General features: G+C 30.8%; 1 protein-coding gene across 1 annotated transcript in view; it reads right to left on the reverse strand.

The window, feature by feature from the left end:
* Window positions 1-27,455, reverse strand: part of LOC126740977 (E3 ubiquitin-protein ligase goliath) — a 69,782-nt gene that overhangs the window by 25,288 nt on the left and 17,039 nt on the right. Inside the window, exons 2-5 of the mRNA XM_050447192.1 lie at window positions 25,243-25,519; window positions 22,803-22,916; window positions 19,718-19,870; window positions 2,339-2,471 (exon numbers count right to left, since the gene is read on the reverse strand). Of these exons, the coding sequence (XP_050303149.1) occupies window positions 2,339-2,471; window positions 19,718-19,870; window positions 22,803-22,916; window positions 25,243-25,483 (641 nt within the window). The 5' untranslated portion in view covers window positions 25,484-25,519. The remainder of the gene's footprint in view (window positions 1-2,338; window positions 2,472-19,717; window positions 19,871-22,802; window positions 22,917-25,242; window positions 25,520-27,455) is intronic.

A 27,455-nucleotide genomic window follows, 5' to 3' on the forward strand; every position in this document is an offset into this window, starting at 1 on the left:
CATCTTGTCCAGGCCGCGGCCGCAAATTGCCAGTTTCTCTACCCCGCTGAATAACACGTAAGAAAGCCCCACGTCTCGGGTGATATCTTCGGGGAAATCTTTGGGCATACAGATCAGCTGCTGCCACTGCATTCTGATGCGTTTCTCCGTAAACCAAAACCATGTCGACAAGTTCTTCGTATGTAAAAATGTGCGCCATTACATTTGACGCTTTTATTTTGTTCGTGTGAAAATAACGATCGAAAACGATCACAGCCACTAACAAACTAAGTACTGCTAAAGATTCCAAACAACAAATTCCAAACATTATGACTTGTTTACTATCAGTTATTAATAAACAAAATAAGTTCGTCTGATACACGTTCTGTTGACATTTGTTTAACTTTATTTCGGAAACCAAAAATATTTTACTACATTTTTTTCTCATTATTACTCATTATTGATCTTCATCTACCATTTCCCAAGTTTATGCGCATAGGTTGAAAATCACCCTGTATACTTTGACAGTAATCAATAAGTTTTTCAGAATAGAAAAAAATCTTAAAAAAGTTAATTAAAAAAAAGTAACTTGGCAACGTAGAATACCTCTATGTTTACAATGCAAGTATCCGATGTTGCCACTTTGTGTTTTTTTTTAGATATTTTTGCATATGTGTGAAGCTAGCATCCGATCGATATACAGCAACGAAAATCTAAAACGCAGTATATGTCGTTTGGCAACAACCTATTTATAGTCCGCGCCCCCTGTTATTTAATCGATATAATGCCCTGAGGAATTTTAATAATTTTTTGCCAAGATATTAACAATCAATAACTAAATCGATTTATGGTGGTTATAAATCTCTACAAACTAAAGTTTTTTTGTGAAAATTAATTAAAAAGTCTACTGTTAAAGAAGTGAAAAGGTGCTTAAAGAATTTTAATTAATCTTTTTTTCTATAATATGTAATAAATATCTAAACGGATTTAAAATGTTTGCAAACCGCTACAAACAAAAGTATTTAAGTGCATTCAATGTTCTAAGTAAAAAAGTAATAATCCAGAAAAATGTAATAAATCTGCAGATCTGCTTCTATTTATTTAATTCTTAAATTATTGAAATTTTGTTTCGTTTCCTATGTAATTTACTTACTTTGTAGACTTATTATAGTTTGCTTGATGACGCACGATATACTATAAGTTGAAATAATGTAAAGCAAATTACTCGTAGCTAATATGGTGATATTTAGTCCTTATTTATATTTATTCTAACGTTTTTTACAGGTATTCCTGCAAGAATGCTACATTTTACATGCCAACTAAAGGAAGTGGTTGTTTATTATATTGGCTGCATATTGCAAAAATAACGTTCATACATGTCTTACCAATCGTTCTCTGTTATGTTAACTCGTTTGCCGTGCTCTACTATAAAATGTTTACCTATTACAACATTATCTACATTATCTCACAACATAACACCATAAGCATTGTGATTTCAAACATTCGGCTCTTTCGCCCTGGATGAATAATACTGGTTGACTACTAAACAGCTTTTGACATATCATGATTGCAATTTTACAATATGCTGATGTTCACACGTCAGCAACCAAGCTGTTACTTTTAATTAAGCTGATTACTTTTTAACTCGGGTATTAATTGAAGGGCAAACATCAGATATTGCTGTATAAGTTAGGTACGGCGAAGAAATTAGGACCTTGTCAATACTACATCAATGCTACACAATTATATATATATATACAGCGATGACAATTTTCTCTATACTTCACCTGTACATTTTTGCATTTTTTCAGTAAAATATAGTAGCACCACATTTATTTTATCAATTTTTTTACCAATATTTCTGATATATACCCTCACGTACTGAGAGTAATAAAAATTCGACTTTTCTAAACAGAACGTTATATAATTAAAAATTGATCTTGACCATCGTTCGTTGAAATTCAAATTTTGGATAATCTGGGTGAGCCTCTTTCTTACAATATTGTTACAACATTATCCCCTGTTTCCCCACTCCTTTATACTTTTTTCTTGCCCTTCACCTTTTTAAACTACTTATTATTGCATGTTTCAATTATTATTGCACTTAATTAACATGTAAATGTAATAGGTATGAAGTAATTTAATTTATTATGTAGGTCCTAGCAGTTCCTTTATATTTGAAATAGTTGAAATCATAACATTAATTACCCTTTATAATTAATATATTATATTTAGGTTTAACTTGTAAGTTTATTAGTTTGGTTTATAAAGAAACATCAGCCGTAAATTATTATGATATTCAACAAAAAAAAAAGAATAAATCTTGAATCACATAAATAAATAAAAGTAACTAACTTACCTATTAATACTAACAGACTTAGACGGCGAATGTCCAGCAATAGTTATTTGAACGTAGACATTTGAATCGTTTTCTGATAACTTAGCCAATTCTTCTCCCTTCCATTTGTATATAAATACCGCACTTATGTTCCCTGTAAGAAAACAATCTTATTTATTTCTTGGCTAAACATTTATCGCCTCCATTAGAGGCGTAATTAGAATTAATTGGATACCACATATCTGGCTCGTGATTTTTTTGGATTAATATACTATATAGATCGCTGGTTCTTATTTGTATCATTGTTTTTTATGGTTTATGTCTAGAGTATTATGGAATCTTAAAAAACATTTATTTATTTTTATTTTCGTATATAATATTATGCCAAGAGGGCAACGCGGATATTTATCCTACGAACATAAATAGTTCTAAATTGCATTATTCAAGGCTGGTTAAAATGATTCCGCCCATTTATTCGACGACATATCTTGCATCACAAATCGATAAGAACAAAAGATTCATAAATATTTCAACCCGGCAACCTTACTTTAATGACAAATAAGAGACAAATTTTATTCGGCGATTAAGATTATCAAACGAATAAAATTTAAATCTGAGAGTGTGATAAATAAATTTAAACCGTATAGTCAAGCTATAATGGTAATATTTTCATCAAGTTAGCATTCCCAGTTAATATATTTTTGTGAAATTAATTGTACTGCATAAGTTATAGCTTTTAGTAGTAAATTAGTTGTGAACATATCGCTCCATTAAAAAAATATAATATGTAGATAACTAACATAATATGCTTCTTTAGAATTTTAACCATTGGATATTTTGTAGCGATACTGGCACCTAATTTTTTACATTAATAGAACGTACCATACCAATTTATACACGGAATTATGCCGAGCTTTAGACCAATTAGGTTAAGAACAAGTGGTCTTTCAAGGTTTTAACTTTTGTGTATTTCCTTTTTCTTGTTTTTTTTTTAATCCAAAAATAATAGCTGCTATTAGGGATAATTAATCTTTATATTAACAGTGTTAAAATGATACAATTCTGAAACACTTGACACAATGATACACTTCTTAAATGATACATTCAATGAAACTTATGTTTATCTGTGGTAACGTTACTCACATAAATCAAGTGGTTCAGCATAGGTAGGGAAAAAAATATCAATCTATAATCTATCACTAGATATGTGATTTTTAAAGCTTTAAGATGCAAAAAATTGAAAAAATACTCTATCTAGATTTACTTTTATACACAATTAGATTCAATAGTTTCGAATCAGCTTGTTATTATACGAAGAAATTCTTTAGCGTCTGCAATTTTTTGTGGGCTTATTTATCAATGTTTATCTTTCGTATTCGTCGCATATTTGTTGCCTGACAAAAATGTTGTAAACTTTCCATTTTTGGTTCCATTATTAAGGTCAGTCGATGCAAAATTTGAATCTATGTGTACATAGAGTGTCCCAACTCTATTTACACACGATTTTCCCCCCCTTTTTATGATATGGAAAAAGTTTTTTTTAATGGAATTTAAAAACCCTACTATTATACATTAAAAATGTATAATACACTATACATCAAATATTTAGGGTTTTTGAGATAATTGCTTATTATGATATTATTTAATTCTTATTCAATCTACAGTTAAAATAATTTAAAAAAACTTAAAGAACTTTTTTATTTAAAGAAAAACCTATTCGTACCTTTTTATCAGCTCAGTGGTACAGTCGCTTCTTATTACTTCTTCCGAAATTGCTCTACAAGCACGTGTAATTTCGTTTTTTAAATCCTTCAAACTTTTTAGCTATTGAGTGAAAAAATCTAGCGGTGTTAAATCTAGTGGTGTTAAACCATTTTTTCATATCATATACAGGGGAGAAAAAAGTCGTGTGTAACTGGAGTAGGGACAGCCTGAATTGCTCAAATTTTTAAGAGAAGACATTAGCAATTACAGAGGGGTTGCAAAAAAGTCAACTATACTAAAATTGTTGGCTTCATTAGTTTGTAATCAACATAGTTGGTCATGCAAGATAATTATTATTGATGACCAACACCCCTTTGTCAAAGAGGGATTTCTACAATGCGTTTGAGAGAGTAAATCAATGACTTCTTTTAGTTAAGTTGGAATCCATGGGTTTTAGTGAATTGTCTTTGAAATAGTTGGGGGAGCATGCTGTTGGGTTGTAGGCAAAATAATTAAAGTTTGCTTAATTGAGCTTTTCTCTAGGGTGGAGTGTCAAAATATGGAAGGTTGTTTTAAAAAAAGAAACAAATCTCCACAATTTCATAAAAGTTGAAGTTAGGAAATTCAGAAAGACCCATGATCCAGTGCACTTCTGAATCTGATGGAGCCGTTTTGCAGCAGAGCTTGGGTAATGTCTTTCATTGCTGTAGCATAATCCTTCTTTTTCTTAATGTAGGTAAATGTACTTAAATTACACCAAAATTAGTTGTTGGGGTGCAATGAAGACTCTATCTTTCATTATCAGGTTAACGCGACTTCATCTTTATCAATTTTATACTGCTCTTTGGTAAGATCTCAATAAGGATACGCATCTGTGGTTTGGTCTCTATTCTATGTTGTAAAAATTCATAAGACTTCAGAGGAAATTCATACACTTTTGCAATTTTAAATTTGGTAATCAACATCAATATATAAATATGTTACAGAAAAGTTAATAAGAGTCCGTTTTGAGTATAAGATTACTAATGGTTTAATTGATTGTATATGTAAAATTTTCAATGAGGTTTGTTGATAAATAAATTCTCCTTAAACTGTAAAAGACATCTGGCTACAGTTGTTTCTTCCAAAAAAAATACAAATTATTATTATTGTTTTAAATATTTTAGATGGAATCATCATAAGAAGCAATAATCTCAGAAACTATCAATATTTGACGTATATAGTGTATTATACTTTTCTTTATGTAGAATTAAATGAAGAGTAAAAATTTTGTAAAATATACATGGTCCATTTAAAAAAATTCACTTGACAAACTTTGTTTTTGAGACACTCTGTACATTTACCAATACTGTCAACAAAATTAGTATTTTCAAACAAACACTTTTTATCTTAACTTTTCTTTCATATCATATACAGGGGGGAAAATCGTGTGTAAATACAGTTGAGACGCCCTGTATACAGTGTGCATCAGCCAAATGGAATCAATTCCTATTTTTTCTGTTTAATTAAGAGATAAACAGTATTACAGTGTGTTGTAAAAAATGTATGCAAGCAAATAATTTTCTTTCTAGTTGGAGGCTTATCAGCAGATACTTTTGGCAATGACGACATTCCAGAGAATTATCAGAAAGCAATTTTGATGTAGGATGCTATAAAGGACGAGTTATCATCTTTGGAAAAGAACAACAATTGGGAAATTGTACCTTTTTAACACAACAAAGAGATTGTAGCCTCAAAGTGGATTTTCAAGGAAAAAGTGGTAAATGGGCAAAAGGTAAAAGCTAGATAGCCAATTGTTTCCAGCAGATTTAGAAGAGGAGATACTGCCAACATTTTTTATTTATTAATTTATTTCCTTGACCGATTAATTATAGGCTTACTATTTTTTAACTAACTCATTTTATTTTTAATAAAAAATCCTAAGAATTTTTATGCAGTAGCAGAAGTTTTCATGAGACTAAATTGTATGCAGGCTATTAAAGAAGATTACTTTGTATTACGTACTATGCGGCTGGAGAAATATATTTTTTTAAAGCCGACCTTATTTCTGCTAGTAAAGCAGTGACTTACTACACCCGAGCGCTCGCCTCAGTCCAGTCATAAAAAAAAATCATAAGTACATCTCTACAACCGGACTCATTAAGCTATAATTTTTTTTTTCGTTTTTTGGCCTTGTGCTTGGCACATTTAGCCACGTGTTCCAATATAGGAACTCATTCATAATAGAACAGGTTGCTAATATAGTATTTAAAAAATTATACTATTGGGTAGTATGACATTGTATTTAATAAAAAAAAATATAAAAAAAGGAACAGTGCAAGAAAGATTGATACTAGGGATCTTAGACAGGGTCACACGCTTCTCGTCCTGGAGCCAATGCAGGACATTTTTTAAAAGACAAAACATAGGGGGGGCTTGGATAAATAGGTAAACAATAGGGAAAAAACAAAGAGATCTCCAAGTAACCAAAATTATTAACTAGTGCATATACGTTCGAGTTATATTTTCCTTTTGGACAATTTCAAAAATTTTAGGAAAATAGACTCAATTCTATCGTCCGCAATTACGTTTGCAAATATGACACATAAAAGCAAGCCAAGCTCTTTCAATTTATTGTGCAGAAACATCACTGCGTCAATATTATTTTTACATTCAAATAAAATATGGTTCAAATCATCAATTGACTGGTTGTCACAATTACATATATACGAGTCATTTATTCCTAATTTATGTAAATATTTATTAAAATTACCATGACCCACTAGAAATCTGAAGAAAGGTGTTGTCAAATATCTAGGAAAGTTACATTTGGAAGCCATACTATAACTGCTTAGGAAATACTTTTATTAAAGTGTATGTATTTGAAGTATTTGCTAAATATGCAAGATATTTTCTTTTCCAAGTTTCTGAAGACCTCTTTCGGTTAATTGGAACAATATCACTAAAGTGTATTTTGGAAAGAATCCGATCTGTCTTACAAGTAATAGCTTTCTTGGCCTCTTTATTTGCCAATTCATTTGTTTAAAATTATGTCCGTTTTTCACTGATTGTAAATCAGAAAGTATTAAAAAGTTTGAAATTATATTAGCATCACTAATAAATTCCAAGGCTTATAATATTGCTAATGCCTCTGCAGTAAAAATAAAAACATAATCCTCACACTTCTATTTTCTTTTAATATTAATTTTCGGAATAATAAAGGCACAACCTGTACCATCAGTAGTTTTTGATTCATCATTTGTGTATATTTCTAAGCAATTTTGAAATTTATTTAAAGTATCCTTAAGAATAGTTTCATTGGTTTTATGACAAATATTATTGTGGGGTCAAAAAAATTAACCACAAAGCTATAATTTAAATGTACCTAAGTAATACTGGAATATTAATATAATAAAGGCGTAAACAAGCATCGTTTTTCCTGTACCGCTCCAATAAATGATACGTATAAATTTAATAGGCTGGCTGCTGTTTAATAAATTTATTACTCGATTTATGGTAATCATATTTCAGAGTAATTTTAATTATGTTTTATGCGATCACAATAAATAAAATCTATATTGTCGTGGAGAATTTATATTTATGATTTTGATATTGGGTATTTCCACTAATATTAATAAATTAATAAGCACTATACCTACGTTTTGCTCGAATAGATAATAAAATTCTTCCGCTCTTAAGATTTAGTGTCAAAATGGGTATGTAAATTTTCAAGCAGCATCCTTGAGCCGCTAAAAAATATTCGATTTTCGTTTTTAAGAGGCGGATCACGGACGGTCGCGAGTTCCTGAATGTAAAGGTCGTCGTTCGCTTCGATCTCACGCGAAGGAATTCTCACCGAGGAAATTAAGCCAGCAAGGTCCTCCCTGAAGGTTCAGATTCTGTGATTAAATAATTATTAATTTTATAAATGTGAAAGCAATGCCTTCTGAGATGAATGATTAAACATTTTTCATTTGGAGCTCGTTAATGGGGGTTTTAACTGAATAATATTTCTGAGAATAAACTTCTAAATAGAATAATTTTTATTAGGTGGAGAAAGTGGCAAATTTCCGGGTTTCAATTTTATAAGAATGTTTTAATGACTTGACTTTTTTGTCGATAAAATGATATCAATTAAAATGTCGCTATTTGGAAATATTTTTGTTCCAAATTATATGCTTGACGCAGTTGTGTAAAACAAAATTGTGTTAATACCGGGTAGTCCGTAATGATACGATTAGAATTTTTAAATATCAAAAAAGAAAAACCTTTTTTACATTTTCTCATCTCAGGCATCTAAATGCACTCTCACGAGATGTGTATTATACTCTAAAATATTAGTACGAAGACACGTAAATTACAACAAAACCCACGTAAAATAAACAGGGTGTAAATAAATAGATGCGAAAAAATTCATGGGCTGATTCTTGGGTAAATTTTAAGAAAAAAACTTTATGTGAACGTATGTCCTAAAAGGCGTAACTTTTGAGATATCGGGTGGTAAAGATTGAAGAAAAATATATGTTTTTTTTATACCTGTAAAACCCCTGTAGATATTTTAATAAAATTTGATATGCATTTTCTATGCATCAAAAGGCTCTAATTTTCTAAGGCTCACTGATTTTTTTAATTTGTACCAGTGACGTTCGTGTAAGGTTTAAACTAAATATTTTTGATGAAAAATATGGTATACACCACTTTCTCATTTATTTCTGAGCAAATTTGATCTGTTGACTTTCTTTTGTCCGAGGTTGCGTATTCGATTAAAAAAATAAAATCCATCTACCTAAATGTATTACATTTATTATTAATATTTAGATGTGATTCTAATTTTTGTTTTAAACCAAATGAAAGAAAAAGAAATTAAATAATCATTAAAAATGTTGAAAATGACCACCCTCTGCCAATATGCAAGAGTCTATACGTCGCCGCATTTGTCGACGAATCCGATAAAAAATTCCAGGAGAATTTTGAATTACGGCACATGAATAATTAATGATCCGATTTCTCAAGTCATCAATATCCAGTACCAGAATCCTGTACATCAAAGTTTAAAAAAAAAACCCATGTGGTAAAATCTAGTAGATTCATATCTGGTGACCGAGGTGGCCAAAACTGAGGACCGCCTCGGGCTAGCCAACGATTTGGATACGTTATGTTTTGTCTAAATAACGACGTTCTAATAACCCACAATGAGCAGGAGCCCCATTGTGCATAAACCACATTACTCTTCTAACACCTAGAAGTCCTGAAAGTATGTCTTGGAAAAAACTAGTGTATCTTTACCCATTCAATCTCTGTAGTAGAAAATGTGGGCCAATAAGGTGGTCTCCAATGATTCAGCAACAATTTTCTTTAAATCTATTTCCAACCCGTACATTTAGAGAAAATTGTTGTTGGTGATGAGCTTCAACTATGGCGTGGGGATTTTCATCTGCCCAAATGTGGTTATTATGGTAGTTAATGATTGCCTCTCTGGAAAAATTAGCTTCGTCGGTAAACAGAATCTGCCTTAAAAACTGAGGCTTTTGCTCAATGACTTCTAACATCTCGTGGTAATATAGAGCCTGGACTCGTAGGTGATATGGATATAATAATTGATCCTTTAAAATAGTCCATACCATCATATGATTGATATGTAGCTGCAGACTTTCTAGTACTGGTGTCAGGTTGTTAATCAATTAAATTAAGTACTGCTTCTTCCGATTCCGGTGTTCAAATATCGCGTTGGCGACCACAATCATGCTTTCTTGGTTGAAAAGTTCCAGTTTCTCGTAATCTATATATTTACTTTAAACCTTGCACGAACGTCACTGATACAAATAAAAAAAATTACTGAGCCTCAGAAAATGCCTTTTGATGCCAAATATTACTAAAATATTTACAGGGGTTTCACAGGTATTGTAAAAAAACATATATTTTTCTTCAATCTTTACCACCCGGTATCTTAAAAGTTAGGACTTTTAGGACATACGTTCATATAGTTTTTTTCTTAAAATTTACTCAAGAATCAGCCCCTGAATCTTTTCGCATTTATTTATTTACACCCTGTATATAAAATCATTTAAGCATAAGGTAATCCAACCTATGCTTGAAACTGAATATAAATTGAGGTGTTGTGAATATCAGAATATAGGAAGAAGTTTTTGTTTGAAAGAAATCTTCATTCTTAGTTCCTACGTACCTTAAATAATTTAAATTTAATTGACATTTGTCATTTTTTTTCGGGATAAAAAATGCCTTAATTTTTTTGAATATAGTCTTCAGATATTTGCTTCAAATTTGAAACATTAAAAAATGAACAATTAAAATAATTCTTGTTGAGCCTTAAAATTTCGATATTCTGTTGCGCACATTTCAAGGAACTGCTTCACATTCGTTGGACAAAAAAAATTATTATTATTGTTGTTACTACTTCTCTCAAACCTTGAATTTGCAGGTGTATACAGAGGTCGCTATATTTTGGTGCATGATTTAATTATTACCACTAATTATGCTAAGAAAACTAATGTGTATCGTCTTCTAAGCGTTTGACTACACAAAGAACGGAGGTAAAATTATGTTCTGTCCAGGTACGTCATTATAACGCTTCACATTTTACTGTATTTCATTGCTTTTTTTTTAACCTAAAATCTAGTCATTCTATATAATATTTTAACTTATAAAATCCTCATTGACGAAATTTGTCATGTTAGTCACAGTATAAAGAACAAGACAGTAGGTTCACTCTCTTGCGGCCGTTTGAAGTAGGGACTTCTAAACAGTGCCGACTTTTTTTACGCGGTCGTAAATCATTATTTAGTTTCGACGGCAATCCTTTACTATACGGGGGGTGTTTGAAACATTTTTAATAAGGAATATTTTCGTACATCGCGGCGTGTAATAATATGGAATTTTTTGAAATTAAAGGCACTTTGTATTATTGTTAAAATGAAATTGAAAGAATATTATTAAGTATCTCTTTTGAACAAATAACTGTAAGAAAAACACTTGGTAGATAGCTTTAAAATTAAGTTTATTAGAATGTACACAATTAAATCTTAGCTTTACGTTCCTTTCATGCTCTTTTCTTAACTGACCAAGAAACTACCTACCTAATATTACATACACTTAATTAATAATAACTTCGTTAATATACCCATTTTTTAAATATTTAATAAAATTTACATAATAATGTGATAACAACACTCAGCATATGGAACTCGGTAACAGTGAAATATAAAAAGGCAGTTAAATAAAAAAAACTTATTAAATGCCTAATTATTTGCTTTTTAAATAGAGGATGAAAGAACAAACCACTAAAATTCAAATAAAACGAAAATAGGTGTTTTACAACCTAGAATTCATATAAATATGCAAAATAAATATAGTTTTACATTGGGGATTATAGTACACATCAATATTTTGAAACTTAAACCCTTAAAAACCACCCTTAATGACGAAAAAAATGCAGTTTTAAGTATGGTTAGACGGTATAAGTGGCTAAAATTTATATCATTCAAATGATTGCAATGCAACTAATAATAAATCGGATAGCTTTCACTATTAAAAACCACCACCAATAACAGAATGTTACCAAAAATTTTGCATTTTTTTAGATTAAAATCACGATTTTAAAAAAAATATGTACTCTAAATCGCTGACACTTTTTGAACATATTATTGGTACCTATATATAGTCCATTGTAGAAGGCTACGCTTTAATTTTTGAAATAAATACATAATTTTTTATGATAATTTTTTTTAAAACTGCAATTATTTCTATTTTATTCCTAACTTTTTTAATTTTTATGCTAATGACTTACAATCAAGTTTATTTTTAAAGTTTTTGATAGTACATACTTGAAAAAATGTGCTTGATATTTGTCTAAAAAACGTTTTTTTTTTTAATTATTTTACGTCATTATATTTTGTTATCTAAAAAAAGGGGTTATGTTCACACAGTTGTATCTTAGCGCCTATAGCACCTAGATAAATCAAGCAAAAGCCAATCTTTTGTTTTTAAACCAACTTTTGTTTATTAGATTTTTTTGTAGGATCTCAATTTTCCGAGATATTTAAGAAATACCGAAGAAAAGCGTGTATTTTTTTCTGTAAACTAATCCATTTTTATTTTAAAAAAAATGTATATCCCCTTTTACTCCTGCAGCCATCTACGCAACATATCGCCGGCATTTTTAATGTACAAAATTTCCGCACAACGCTATTATAGTTCTAATATTGAAGACGCCCCCGTATAACGCAGTCGCCACCGGGCAGCAAAAAAGAGTAGCATCAGAAAGCGAGTGAGAAAGGCAATATTTTGGGCGGCGCTTAGAGTGATCCTTCTATTCTAGTTTATGTTCGGTGTGTTAGTAGAGGACAAATTATCTATATCTCTGTGAGCGTTACTGCAGATACTTCTTTAATTTCTGAATTTTAATGAGATGGATATTATTAGACCATAATTTTATGAATGTAATAATACTATTTCGTACTTTGAAACACATAATGACTTCGATCAATACGGTAATTGATGCAACAAAATGAAGCCCAATACAGAAATTAATTCACCAAATATCCTTTACCTAATATCAAATTGCTCCAAATTTTTTTGAATTTTCCACAAATCGTTGAAATGTAATTTTGATTTATTTACTTACAATTCTGCAAAACTTCAGTGAATAATTTGACAGCCAATTGAGAAGGGTTGTTTTCTATATCTTTTAAAATTATTTAATGCATTGAATATTATCAATATAAAAGTCATTAGCCCGGAACAATTCTAGAGTTTTTCGATTCATATTCTGGGTCTCTCTTCTAGAAACCAATAAAAATTGTCTGCATTTCTAATGATAATATAATTCTTTGCTGATGATACCATTGTATATAGCTTAGATAATGTTGACGAGATGACCTACTGCGCAATGTGTCAAAGATAAGCTGTTAATGTTTGGTCAGTCTATCATGATAATGATGTTATTAAATAAGTGAAGAACCTTAGTCTTCTATGGGGCTTGATAGGTGACTCGACTGGAAAAAAACACATAAATCAACGCTTAATAGTTGATTAGTAGTGCCTCAAGATTTTATGCTTTTTCTTGATTCGATGTTACACTATTTTGGTAAAATAGTGTAACACAGCAGAATTATTTTCCTATAGAAAAGGTAACTCAAAAAAAATTTTAAAACAAAACAATTTGAAACTTGTAAGCACCTTTTTTCCGAGACAACGTACAGATTATTCTGGAAATTCGTGTAGAGCACGTAAAAAACCAAAAGGATTTTTCCGTTGTTTCATTGATCCAAATTTAACATTTTTAACTTATTCATAGCAATCTATTTCAAAAATAAAAAAGAAGTTGATGTTATGACGTTGTGTCAAAAAATAAGAAAAACGTTTTTAGAACACAATTTTTTATCAACATATATAAAAATCTACCTGATATTTTATTTAAGATTAGAAACTAAAAAATAAATTCAAGTAATTTTGCGGTCAAATGCAAATAATAGAATAAACTGAATATATCAAAATATGAGCATTTACGTAAACTACCCACGTACCAAATTTAATCTCTTCAAAAACTAACAAAGTTATAGGGTTTCTTCTGTCCTGAGCCAGCCGGTATCATTTTATTTTCTTTAGTATTTGAAAGTAAAAATTACAAGGGAATTTTATAAGGGAGTACCTGGAAGTATAGAAATATAAAATATCCCCTCTTACTCACTAAATACAATACGAAAACAGAACTTTTAGAAGTAACATAGATCAACTAGATCCATAAGATAAGCTGCAAGTCCATTCCTATTGTTATTATCTTATTGACCACAAATTGGTGGACACACACCTCTTTTCAACCCATTAATTTCAACCAGCAAAGGCGTGATCCTTAAAGTGGTGGGTGCAAACATATTTAAAAAATCGCCACATCTAAACACATCAGAACGGATATGTAAATTCGCTTGTTACCTCATTAATTATAGTCTTGATTTTAATCTTCACCTAAAGATGTTAGCATCGTTAGCAAAATACGTACCGAGTGGTAAATAAAGCGGTTTTTTAAGATCCTGGATAATGTGAGCAAAAACTTATGTGAAACTAATGTAGATATCTAACATATCCCGCTATACGATGGACAGGGCGGACAGTTTTTTTAAAGATTCTATATTATAACTATATTGGAGATAATTTCTATTGTTTATTATTTTGTGTACAAATTCATTTCAAATATTAAAGTGGTATGGTGCAGCTAAAATTCCCTGTACAAATGTTATCGACGTTTCAGCCTAATTAACAAATATATATTTATTATAAATATAATTATGCTAACAATAGTATATTCTACACGCACATGTTTCAATTTCCGCCAGCTAATGTATGTTACTGGGGCACGGATTTACTTTACCACCGGTCGACCTATTTTCAATTAACATAGTATACACAACGCACGAAATTGAAAACAAACAACATATTCAAGTAAAAATATTGTTTAATTTATTTTTCAAGTCATTTATAACTGCCTCGGAAAAGTAAAATTGGCTAATGCATTGGTCGAATGTTCCGTACCTACCTAATTTAACATTTGGTGATAAATAAATTCTAAAACTCATCAATGTCGCTATAACTTTAATGGGAAAAAAAGAATTATCGAAAAGTTGCGTTGAAAAAATTCTAGTCTATTCGGTTATACCCTAAGTAAATATATTATTTTATTATGACTAAATTTGCACCTATACAGAATTAAAAAATTCACAAAGAACATAAAATTCTTGATTAACTTTAGAAATAAGGCTATTTCAAAAAATAATACAAATTTGCTGTACTATAGAAAGCCTAAAATATAACCTAAGAAATTATACCGAACATGCAACTTTAAGGAAAAAAATTACTTATTTCAATCAATTTTCGTTACACAGAGGAGTAAGTACTTTTGGCAAACCGCTAGAAATGTAAACATTGCATGAGATACAGATAAATTAATTCCAAACAATTTATTAAATCCTAAGCTTTTAAATGAATATTTAGAAAAAATTTACTAATAAAACTAACACAGTCTCATAAGAAAAAAGTAAATTCTCTATAAACTCTAATAAAATCATAAATAATAAATACCTTGAAATTGCTTGTAGATCAAGAGCTGCTTATTAAATATATTAATAATATAAGGGATAATATGGATTATCAGTCGTCGATGTAAAGCTTTGTCTACCATTTAACAAATATCATTAATTCTATATAATAAAATAAGGCTCATTTGCAAATGAGTGGAAAAACTTATATTTTTTTATAAAACCAGTGTCAAAGGTTTTTATTAGTTCTCTCTAAGATTATAGAAAGACACATATACTGTCAAATCTAGAACTACATAGAATCACTTGGTATTATTCCTAGCTGCCAGTCAGGTTTTCGTACACTAGCATACACTGCTGGTGTATGCAGATGACTCACAAAATAAACTAAATTATAACCCTATAAAAGTTCGACTAAATAGTTAAATAAACGGAATAAATATGCTCAAAGCCGTAACTTCGAATCCTACATTTTGCTGTCTGGTAATAATAAAAATAAGAGGTATAATCAAGGCAAACCTTTCAATCCAAATTAAAAATAGTGGTCTACCTACTGCTTAAGAAGCAGAAAATCTGGGATTAATTTTAGATTCATTTTTATAATATTAGTGTGTGCAAAAAGATAGCAACATTGAACTTTCCTGTTATATATCTTTTAGTATCTATTTTATAAGTAAGGTTTATATATTATTTACAAGAATAGTTAGAGCCTGTTTATATTTTCATATTATCATATTTTTTGTATCATAATAAATAAAACACCAAATTGTTTTATGCAAATTTATTATTTAAAAATATAGCAAGAAAAAATAGTTTTGATTCTAAAAAAATATAACCCAACTAAATTAAAATCAATTCAATATTTCGTGTAGTACACCTTCTCCTTTATAACATCTGCACATCGTCTTGGCATGGACTCAATTAATTTCATAATATAGTCATTGTTCACTTCTTTCCAAGCCTTTTCAACTATTTCAAAGAGAATATTTGTATTAGAGCATGTGCCTGATTTTGGTGTCAATGTAATGCCATAAATTCTCTATAGGGTTTAGGTCTGGCGATTGAGATGGCCAGACCATTACATTTATTTTTTCATCGGATAGCCACCTCTTAACAAATTGAGAAGCATGTTTTGGATCGTTGTCATGCTGAAATATGGCTGTTACTGGCATGACTTCATCCATATATGGCACTAAATGTGTTTGCAAAATGTCTTTGTACATGAAACGATCCATTTTGCCCACTATTCTTACTATGGGTCCCATGCCACGAGCCGAGAAACATCCCCATACAAGAATATTTCCCCCTCCATGTTTAACTGTGGGGCAAATGTACTTTTTGTTTAATCTTTGTTCACTGGGGCGTATGACGTACATCACTCCATCAGTCCTGAATAAATTATATTTAGATTCATCACTAAATACGACTTTCTTCCAATCAGCTACAGACCAATGGACATGAGATTGGGCAAAGTGAAAACGATCCTTGACGTTCTTCTTTGAGAGTAACGGTTTTTTGGCGGGGCGACGAGCAGGTAAGTTGGCATCAAGTAATCTTCTCCTTACGGTACTGGAACTGAGGTTTACTCCTCCACCCTCTTTTAATTTTGCCAAAATTTGGGAAGAAGACAAAAAAGGATTTTCTTTGGAAATTCGTAGCAGCTGCCTATCCATCCTCAATTTATTTTTCTGGGTCTACCAGGAATGGGCCCTGGTGCAGCTGTTCCAGTAAAGCGAAATTTTTTGCAAACTCTGGATACGATTGACCTGTGAAGCCGTAAGCTTCTTGCAATGTCACTCTGCCTAACACCATTTTCGTAATGCTCCACAATAATTTTTCTTACATCACCAGAGACGGTTTTTGAGCGACCCATTTTAAGGTACTTCTGAGATTCAAAAATAACAACTTTACAGCAGGTAAATCGATATTTAACTGATAAAATAAATGCGAAACAAGAATATTGCTATATTTATGCACATTGTCTAAATAAACAAACATAAAGTTTCTTACTCTGCATTGGCATTCTTATGATATCTCGGTATATTTATAAATAATACAGAGGCGTGTACTTAAGAGTAAAGAAATAATATGGAATGGGAATATGGAAAAGGAGCAAATAATATTTTTGAAAACATCGCTTGTTGCTATATTTATGCACAATACTGTATATATATAATAATAAAAAATATAATCACATATATTACTGTCAAACTCCGTGTTGCATATAAGCGAATAAAGGTCTAAAGGTCGAAGGAATAAAAGAATCGCAATTGCGGATTTTTAATGTTAGATTGTTACTGTCATAAGCCACTTTTCAATAAGAAAGAAAGAAATAACAAGGGTGCATTTTTTTAAACGGACTGCACGTATAATGTAATATTTATGTACACGGCTTTAATAAATCAAACTGACTCACGACGGTGTTGAATTTGTTAAACTTCTTTCTAAAAGTATACTAATACACATATGTATATTCTGAAATCTGAATTAAGACTATTTAATTAAAACATGAATATCAACTATTTACTTAATCAAGATTCTTTTTATCAAAACTTTTTTACTACATTAAAGACTGCATTTTTTAAATACAGTAATTTCATTTTCACGATTACGTTCTGTTAATTACTACGAACGCACTTTTTTAACTTTAATCATTTTTTAATTATGTGTAACACTTAACTGTTCGCGGTATTTGCATGTACAAAGGTTTCAATTCCAAAGCCCTATTTAAAAAATTATATTTATTTAAGTGTCGTGTTTTTAGTAGTGTATCAACATTATTGATATGAAATAGAAAGCTGGTACAGGAAGTAAAATAAAGTACTTTTAAAAGTATATATAGTACAAACATATCGACAACTGATTGTACCAATACAAATATGATTGTTCAATAGATTGATAAATATCCTTTCTCTTAAGGGTATAACTTTGATTTTCAGGCTGCCACCCTCTTAGGCAGAGAAAAGCACTACATAGAAAGAAGTATTAGTGATATGATTAATATTTATTTAAATAATAATACAGTAAATCATAGAACTGACACACAATGTTTAAGTATACAATATGTATTGAATTTATTTAAAAAAGCAAATATGCAAGGAACGCTCGGGAAATGACAAATGACTAATTAATAATTTTTTCAGATATATGAGTGCTAATGTGCAATCTCTGGGGTTGGTTGATATACATAATGTCTGTAGGTATGTACACAGCTTATCTTAGTTCATGTGAAAGAAAATTTGGTATTTACATTAAGATAAGAAATTTCATTCTTCTTTTTGTTTTAACAGTTTGCACATCAAGAATATATGGATACTGCTATGATATATTTTTGTTGTATGTATCTTCCGATTTTCATTTATTTGTCCATAAAAATGTATGTTTTGTTTATGAGAATACTTGGTTAAGAATAATTATTTTTCTTTTAGCCTTAAAGAAGATGTCAAAATAAACGTTGGCCAATTTTCAAATTTGATTGACTGCCTCTAACCCGCTACTCTATCTCCTTAAATTAAATATTCTATTAGGCATGATTGGATGACACTCCACAACATACATATAACATACTTTCTATACAGTAGGTGAAATTGGGTAGAAAAATAATATTACCACTCTTTCACCAAATAAAAAATTAATTTTGTCTACAGATCTAAATAAAAACCCTTTTCCCTTATGACATTATTTAAAGATATACTCTCTCGTCGAAAATCTCGTCATTTTTCAAAACAGAGGTCACCAAGTTTGAAACTATACTAGATATTAGTTTATGCTATATAGAAAATACATATCACACAGGAACATATAACGATATACATATAACATAGAAGCGTATATTAAAATATTTTATCCGCATGTGTTGAAAGATTTTGAAAAGCGAAAGTCAATTAAAACATGACGACACTTCCTTGCGTATATGAAAAAAACAAATAATCTTATGATGAAGCCGACTGCATAAGATTCTAAAGTAAACATCGATGAAGGATATTGACACAATATAAACCGCCAAGAAAAATGATCGGTTTAAATATAAAACAAAGTGTGTGAATTCAGCCTGTCAAAGATTTGGTAAACAAAATATAATAAAAAAAAATTAAATTAGACCAACCCACAATCCAATCGACTACATAAAGATTCAAAGTTTATATTTAGATATTCTAGAGTTTAAGATACGGAATCCCCGAATAAAATAAGACAAAAAGTTGTATCAACATGAGCTGAGAAATGCCTCATGCCCCTTTGAATGGGGTACCCCAAGTTAAGTCTCTTTGCGGAAAAGATTTTTAGCATCATCGTATACTCTCTGGTGTAAATATAAACTTATTCTATATCAATTTACATGGCTAAATAAGCCATTAAAAATAAGTAAACAATAAACATTTACATAACAAAAAACATGTGAACAACCAAATGAGGTTACTAAATAAAAACATGAATGTATCACACACGTATTTTCTCGCGGATTCTTAATTTATGTCCTATTTGTGTATGGTATTAGCAAGGTCACTTTCACTCTCCATATATTTTAACCGCCTTAAAATAAACCAAACTTTTTCGCCAATAATATTAATACATACAATTAAGGTAGAAATGGGGAAAAGTACACACACAATATTACGTAAAAATATGCAAATGATAATAAAAACATAAATTTCTATATAAATTTACTTACGTTTATTATCATCAAATAATCTCATCTTGTCCAAGGCCGATGAATCGCGATCGTTGTATACTAACACTCCAGAGGCCTTACTTCTGAAGGCGTTGTCAACTTTTACGTCAAAGTTACAGTGACCTCGTTTTACTAACGCTATCCAAGGGGTCCCTGGAAAAACAAAGAAATATAAGCTATTTAATCTTCCTTTAGAGAAGATTATAGTAGAGAAGAGGGTGACCGATGAAGTCCGATAAATCCCATGATCATTTGCTCTAGTCTTTTGTCATTATTAGGAGAAATATTAAATGAATATTAAAAAAATGTATTCCTGTGATCCAAAAATTAATTTAATAAAATTGTATTTATGAGCTAAGAGCTTGGAAGAAATGGACCCAGGTCAACAAGTGCAAACGATTTTAAATGTTTCTCATCATTTTGAATAATTTGTTTAACAAAGATTCCTTGAATAAAAAATATATTTATTTTATTATTTTTTTAAGAATGTTTTTCAGTTTAGACCACATATCCAGTTAAGCTTATAAAAATTCAGCATTTAGACCAAAATTTATACCTCCAGCAAATTTTTTTCTTAAATGCTAAAATAGCCATACAACAGAAATTCATCAACAGGTAAAGAGAGAGAGGCAATGCTTCATCGATTACCCGATTCATTACATGCCGCAGATCTAGTGCATAGGTCTACATTCAATTTAGGCCAGACTGTAGTTTGTAGAGGGAAAATACAGAAAAAACACTATCATTCTTCTTTTAACTTGTTACTTGAACTTGCTATTGCAAGTTAATACATTGATTTCCACACCCAATGCGTCCATTATTGAGGTGCAACGACTCAAAAACCAAACTGTTGTAAAAGCATCGCAAGCCAACAATGCGACAAACAACAAACCCTTGCCAAATTCAGTGTATTACTAGCACTGACTGCATTTCTAAACTAGCGCATGCGCGTCACCGTCCGCTACGCAAGAATATTCCTCTCAGCGGCCAGTAGTGCAAGTGGGGAACAGATGATGTATTCTCTCTTTAAATTGCATTTAAAAACGTTTGTCACACTGTGCGAGACTTAAAAATTATAATAAACTTCTATAAGAGCTAATCTAACCGGGATCCTTGTCAATTTATAGAGCTAGATATATACACGTAATGCACTCAGTCCAAAATAACTCAGGAATTCACTATTCTGTGAGAAACAAATTCGTTAAGCTATTTTTTTTTCTTAACCTCAGTGTACTAACAATAAATTCACCTGAGTGGTGTTAAATATCATACCTGAAATAATTTAAAAATGCCTGTAAACGTAACTAGAACCCTAAATAAACTTAACTAGTAAATAGAAACTTAACAAAATAGGAGCAAAACAATTTAAAAACTATAAAAATAATTAACGTTTTTACATTTACATAACCATATCTTAAATTAAAGTAGAAGATTTGATTGAAGAAGTCCATAAAGTAAAAGATATAATAACTTACGAAGAGGTCAGTTTTTTCTGATTTTGCAAATATTTTAAGTATAAAATAAGTGCCTTTTTTCACGTTAATTAATGCACCGATACAGCATTTCCAATTATAGCGATAACCAGACAATAGGTACTGTAATAACATAGCGAACACCTTAAACCCGAACTTTCCTCTAAATGTTGGTTGCACTCTGATCCGCATTCTCTATAAATTCCTGTGGTCATAATTTGTGAATAGCTTCCTCTATGGTGTCTTTATCCTAAGATGGCATGTATGATACGTTCCTCTTAATAAGTTTTATTTAGGAATTAATAGTAAATAGTAAAATATGAATGTTCCAGTTGCAATATTCAAATTATTAATTCTCAAATCCAAGAAATTTTGATTTGCAACAAAAAAATTGAATAAAATCATTTCAAATTAATACCCGCGGTATTTAATTATAGCCAAGGATTAATAAGCAGATATTAAATCATTCTTTTTAACACATTATAGACTTACCCATACTGACATATATATATTAATATTCCAAAGCAACTTAAACAAAAAAATAGCCAGTGAGAACACTAAGCGATGTAATTGCTAAACGTTCAGATCATTTTAAGTTTTTTTTAAATCAATTTGATTGATACCATGTAAGACACTCCCAGCATAATTATGTAAACAACTCAAACCCATTAGTAAATGAAGATTGTTTACTGCTTGTGTATACAGGCGGATTAAGTACACTATTCTTCAAATATGATTTTGAATCTATTAGCTCTTGAGGCTCAAAATAATACATATCATTTTTGTGTTCTGCTTATAAAAAAATCAGGAATTTTAGTATCCACATAGACCTGGTTATAAAACAGCCAGACGTTTTTAATTTAAATAATGCCTTACTTTTGTTAAATTGTGAGCCGGGGCTAAGTTTTATTAAAACCAACCATTTCTAATTTGTTTGATGTGACCGTTTATTTTGGCAGGCAATTAAGATAGCACGCTGATAAAAATTGTTAAAAAAAAAGGAGACTTATGAATACCAAAATGCGTAACAAAATAAATAATCCAAAAACATTTTGACAAATAGTTTGTATAGTTGGCTCGTTTTACTGTAACACATAACCGATTATCTCGGGGTATAAGTGGACCGGTTAAACAATGAATTCCTTATCGCCGTATTATACACTATTTATATTGAGTACCGGTTTGGACGACTGTTACCAGCGGCTTAAAAACATTTTTGGTTTTACACTTAAATAATTTATTTTAATATTATTACTTATTAGTGTAACCTAATATTTGACACAATTGACAAAATCTATTATTTGTTCGTTTTTGTCTTTTAATGTGTTTAATACTTTGTCCCCTTAACTATTTTGATATTGTGCGACTGACAAAGTGTTGTGTTTAAACTTTCGCTTGAGTTCTATTCTGAATAACCTATTGAAAAACTGGTAAAGAATTAATTAACCAGTGCATTCACAAAGTCGTTCAACTTAAACATGTTTAATAGCAAACAAAATACTGCCATAACATAATTATGTATTTTTTTTAATGAAGCATGACTATTTTACTACCTACTAAACTTGGAAAATTACGCATTTTGTAATGCTATATTTTATTATCTATATATTTACCTGGCGGCGGAAGTTTTCCATCCGATCGAGAACTGTTAAAAGGGTAAATGCAACCGGAATGGTCGTCAGGTCGATGTTTTGACGTCACGTGAATAAGAAGACCAAATGGCTCCCCTGAAATAAAAAACCAATTAAAAGGCACTCGAATTATACAGCTAATGACTTTAAAATTAAATGTTTAAAATTATATGCAAGAAACACGTAAGAATTTGACTTTTTTAATTCATTTAGTGTTCAAAATGCTTTCAATTAGTTTGAAGCCAGAAATAGAGCCTTAACAAACTTTGCGCATGCAAATAAGTTTCGTCTACAAGGACGCGTAGCAGCACCCTCCAAGGTTAACATACACACCATTAATTGTTTTTTAGGTTATTAACATTTTTCAATTTTAAAACGCCATACAAGTTAAAATCTAATAAAAAAGCATTAACTGGCAAATTATCTGCTCCCATCTCAAATTATATTTATTTATTTACTTATGAATGAAGATATACATTTAAGTGATACAAGCTTATATCTAAGACTGTACATACTTAACATAACACTCATTAACATTTGAAGCCATTCTATCTAAAATTGACATTTTTCGACCTCGTTTTTGAGGCCAAAAATGGGCTCCAAAAATGCGATATCTTAGCTAATATAAGAGCTACGATCTTGTGGATGGTCTCATTGTATTCAGAAGGACGAAACTAAGACAAACCTGTTGGAATTTTCCTGAAAGGACCCATTGAAGCCGAGATATCGACCTCCAAAGTTTGGGATTTTTCGGGTATCGATTTTTTTCACCAAAAATTGATTTTTTTTCGAAATCGACCTAACTATACCAGCGGCTTCCTCTTATCACCCACATGAAAACACCGGGTTATAATGGGATTTGAGCAGAACTAAGGGAATGAGAGCACTTTGAAAATTCGGTCAAAAAAAAGTTATTTTTCGACCTCGTTTTTTGAGCCCAAAAATGCGACTATCTCGGTCAATATAAGAGCTAAAACACGATTTTTTATTTTAGCATTTCTTATTTTTTAGACGATTTTTTCATATTTAAAATTGGGTGTTCGAAAATTGCTGATAGAGTTGACCTATAATGAGGTTTATTGTACCATTGCTGGTAAATGAGTTTCATCTGTCTACCATAGCATTTTATCCAAAAAAACGGCGATCATACCTTAATATGATAAGTAGTCAATGACGAAAGCGTCGTCCAGTAAAGTCTGGTGTAAAATAATATGATAGGGATGCATGTTAACATCTATCAAAATCTTATGAATTCCCTGGAAATTTCGCAAATACTAGCATGTAGATCAACATTGATATAAGCCAAAACTTTTATGCTATTCGTCTTATTCCTGACTCTGCGATACCTTATTTTAGTCAGAGTTGATTGGATTCTGCCAGTTTCTCTAAGTCGTCTAATGAGTCCAATTAGGGTACTCTAAAGCATACTCTCTTGAAACTCTGGCTGCATTTCGTAAGCAAACCATTTCAAAATACACGTAACATATCGAATGCCTCTTCATTTGTAACCAGCCAGAAGTAACTTTCTTTCAAAAGATATTGCCAACACCAATGTGAACCAAAATGACAGTTGCTGCTTTTATTGCCAACTTGGCTTTAATCTGAATATTAGGCAAACCTTTGACATGCTCTAATTAATTCAAAAATTTCATTTATTTGTTAGATACCTATACATGAAACTACATAAAACTCGATTTTTGTGTTTTTGCTTCTATTCTTACCAGTTATTTGGCAATAGTTCCGAAACGAAGATTAAAAATAGATTTTATAATTCACCTTTTATAATTTCTAAGCTAAAGAAACCGATCCATCTGAAATTTTAGAACAATTGCAGGAAAACTCCAAAAGTGAACATCGCCATCCAATTTCTTTTTTTTAAACTAACTTATGTCATTGCAAAAGTTCATTAAGTGAGATGAAAATTATCTTTCATATGACACCTTGTTCATTAAAGTTCGTTGAGAAATGTACAAGATATAGGCCCACCCTTATTATTAATTCAATGAAAATTTGGCATAAACACAATTATCAGTTTTTACCCTTGGAAGCTTATAGGCATAGTTTTATTCATTGCAAACTTGCTCTCAATTTTGTGACAATTAAAACCAAAATAATTAATTTACATATAAAAAATTTCTGTCTATAACTGCGTCATTTGAAAATTCACGCTTACTATCTACATACTTCTTTTGACAAGTTGTTACGTCCTTTTTGATAATATACTATAACTAATATGAATAGACTTCCCCGAACTGTTTGCAGGAACATTAATAAATCATTATTTATAAATCAATGAAATAAAACTTATCAAATCAAGTGTGATGTAAGTTTTTATTGTTTTTTAATTAGTATGAATTATTAAATTTTATTTATTAATAAGACTTTTTAAAATGGTGGAAACTTTCAAGGAAGTTATACTTACCAATAAAAGTGCCGCCATATCTGCCCACTTCTGTCTGGTCCCACTTCCATCCATGATCGGTCTTAAACGTGACATTCAAAAACGCCGAAACAAACGTGGTGTCTTCCCGATTTATGTTGTAAGAATCGGGCACCCAATCTTCGGGTGATGCGATGGCATCGCCAGAAGATGGCGTGACGAAATATGATACAAAAAAAAGCAAAACCCATTGCTCTTTATTCAGCGTCGAACAAGTAGACATTATTTAACTAGTTCTGCTTATAACTGGTCTAAATATCTGAAAGAAAAATATTTTCTAATTTAGTACGTGTTAAGCCCATTACATTGTGCTTTGAATTTCCGTAATGAATCATAGAAATTCAAAGTTAAATTTAATATTTTTGTTGCTTTTACACAGATTGTTAATATATAACATTAGCAAATTCGACAAAAATCCACCAACGATTAATTAGGAAATTACGAAACCAGTGGTTGCATTTCCACACCATTGTCATTCTAAACTCATTATCTATTAGATAGACAGCTAATGTGGAAAATCACTACTTGAATCGTAAAAATTATTTCTTATTTTATTGGACAAAATACACAAATTGGCTATGACTTCTTACATCAGAAGTTTGTGTCCGGTTTATTTATTCCTGACAAATGTAATTTTTGGTGACCTATACTTCCTAGCCGTGTATAATTCATATATGATTTTTTTTCCCATTTTTCTAAGCAAAGTAAATAGTAATATTAACACGTAAACTGCCGTGAGACAAAAATGTCATCATCTCATGTTACTTTCAATAATAGCCGCGTGACATATCTGTGGTGTCTCAGAGGTAAGTCATTCATAAAATCAAAATGTATAGAGAATAAACATTTTTATTGATTAAAATACAGCATAAAAGCAAGAAAGCTAAAAAAATAAACGAAATACATCCAAATTGAAACATTTAAAAATTATTTGGTACAGTTATGTACCTGAAAAAAGCGTCCAGATTCTTTTTGAAGCTTGTGATAACAAATAGCGCATCGACGTCTGTTACCAACAACTTCCAACGAATGTTCAGGCCTTAGAAAATTAAAAGGCTTTCAATGTTCTAAGGTTGACGCTCTTCCAAAGCAACATTTTGCCTGGGTTGCTCAATATCAAGACCTAAGAGACTGTTTACGATCTTCTGCTTGACCTTTGTGATGGACAGTTTTTCATTCGCTACTTTTTTACGCTCTGCGTAATGAAGTGGTGTAAGACTTCATTTGATCCGAAAGAACAATGGAGGCTTTATGTTTGTTGTTGTAGTCAACAATCGCAGCAGGTTTTCAGAATTCTTTATCATGGTTACTAACTTATCAGTGTGTTTTGTGGATGAGGTAAGCACATCTCTTTTGTCTTTCCACTTTTGGAAAATTAGACCTGAGGTGCTTTCAGCTGCCTCGGTTTCTCATTTCCTGAGCTTTTTGTTAACAATTTGCTTAGAATTCATTTTTCGATTTGATCGAAGAGTGCCAACTAAGTGAGTGTTCCTGGCAAGTAGAGCATGTGCCAAAACCACACTTGTATAAAAATTATCTGTAAAAATAATACGTCCTTTGTCAAGTAAGTCATTTGCAAGAGTGAGTACTACTTTTTGTGATGATGATTGGTCCTCTACCCGATCTTGCCCACAATAAATCAACATACTGTAAGTATATCCCTTTTCGATGCACAGTTTATAAAGTTTTATTCCGAACTTGTGCATTCGGAGGAAAAAGGATGCCTAATACGGATGCTACGTACAACTCTGCTTCTCGAAATGACAGGCTCAGACAGGTGGAAGTGAGACGCAACATTGATTTAAGTTTTATATGTTGAGGCCGCGTGACCATACGAAAAGTCTCATAAAAAATTACCAAAAAGTTTCTAATTACATTTGCTTTGTAAAACAAAATATTCATGAGTGTTCTAGAACACCACAATTAACTTTTGAAAGAAAAGAAAAAGTTGGCCTAAGGGACTGATTTTTTTTCAGCATTACGGCAGTCAACGGGTTAAGGTCAATGAAACGCACACGTCACCTTCCACGCACAAATATAATTAGAAATAAAATTCCATGAATGGTTTCTTTTGGATTACATTTGCGTTTGAACCTTAAAATCCTTCCGGTTTAGCTCAACTCTATAATTTACGTATATTTTAAAAATTATAAAAGAAACAGCACATCTTCGTTACCCAATAGTCTTAATATTAG

The sequence above is a fragment of the Anthonomus grandis genome, chromosome 10 (genome assembly GCF_022605725.1).
Source record: "Anthonomus grandis grandis chromosome 10, icAntGran1.3, whole genome shotgun sequence".
In the NCBI taxonomy this organism is placed as follows: domain Eukaryota; kingdom Metazoa; phylum Arthropoda; class Insecta; order Coleoptera; family Curculionidae; genus Anthonomus; species Anthonomus grandis.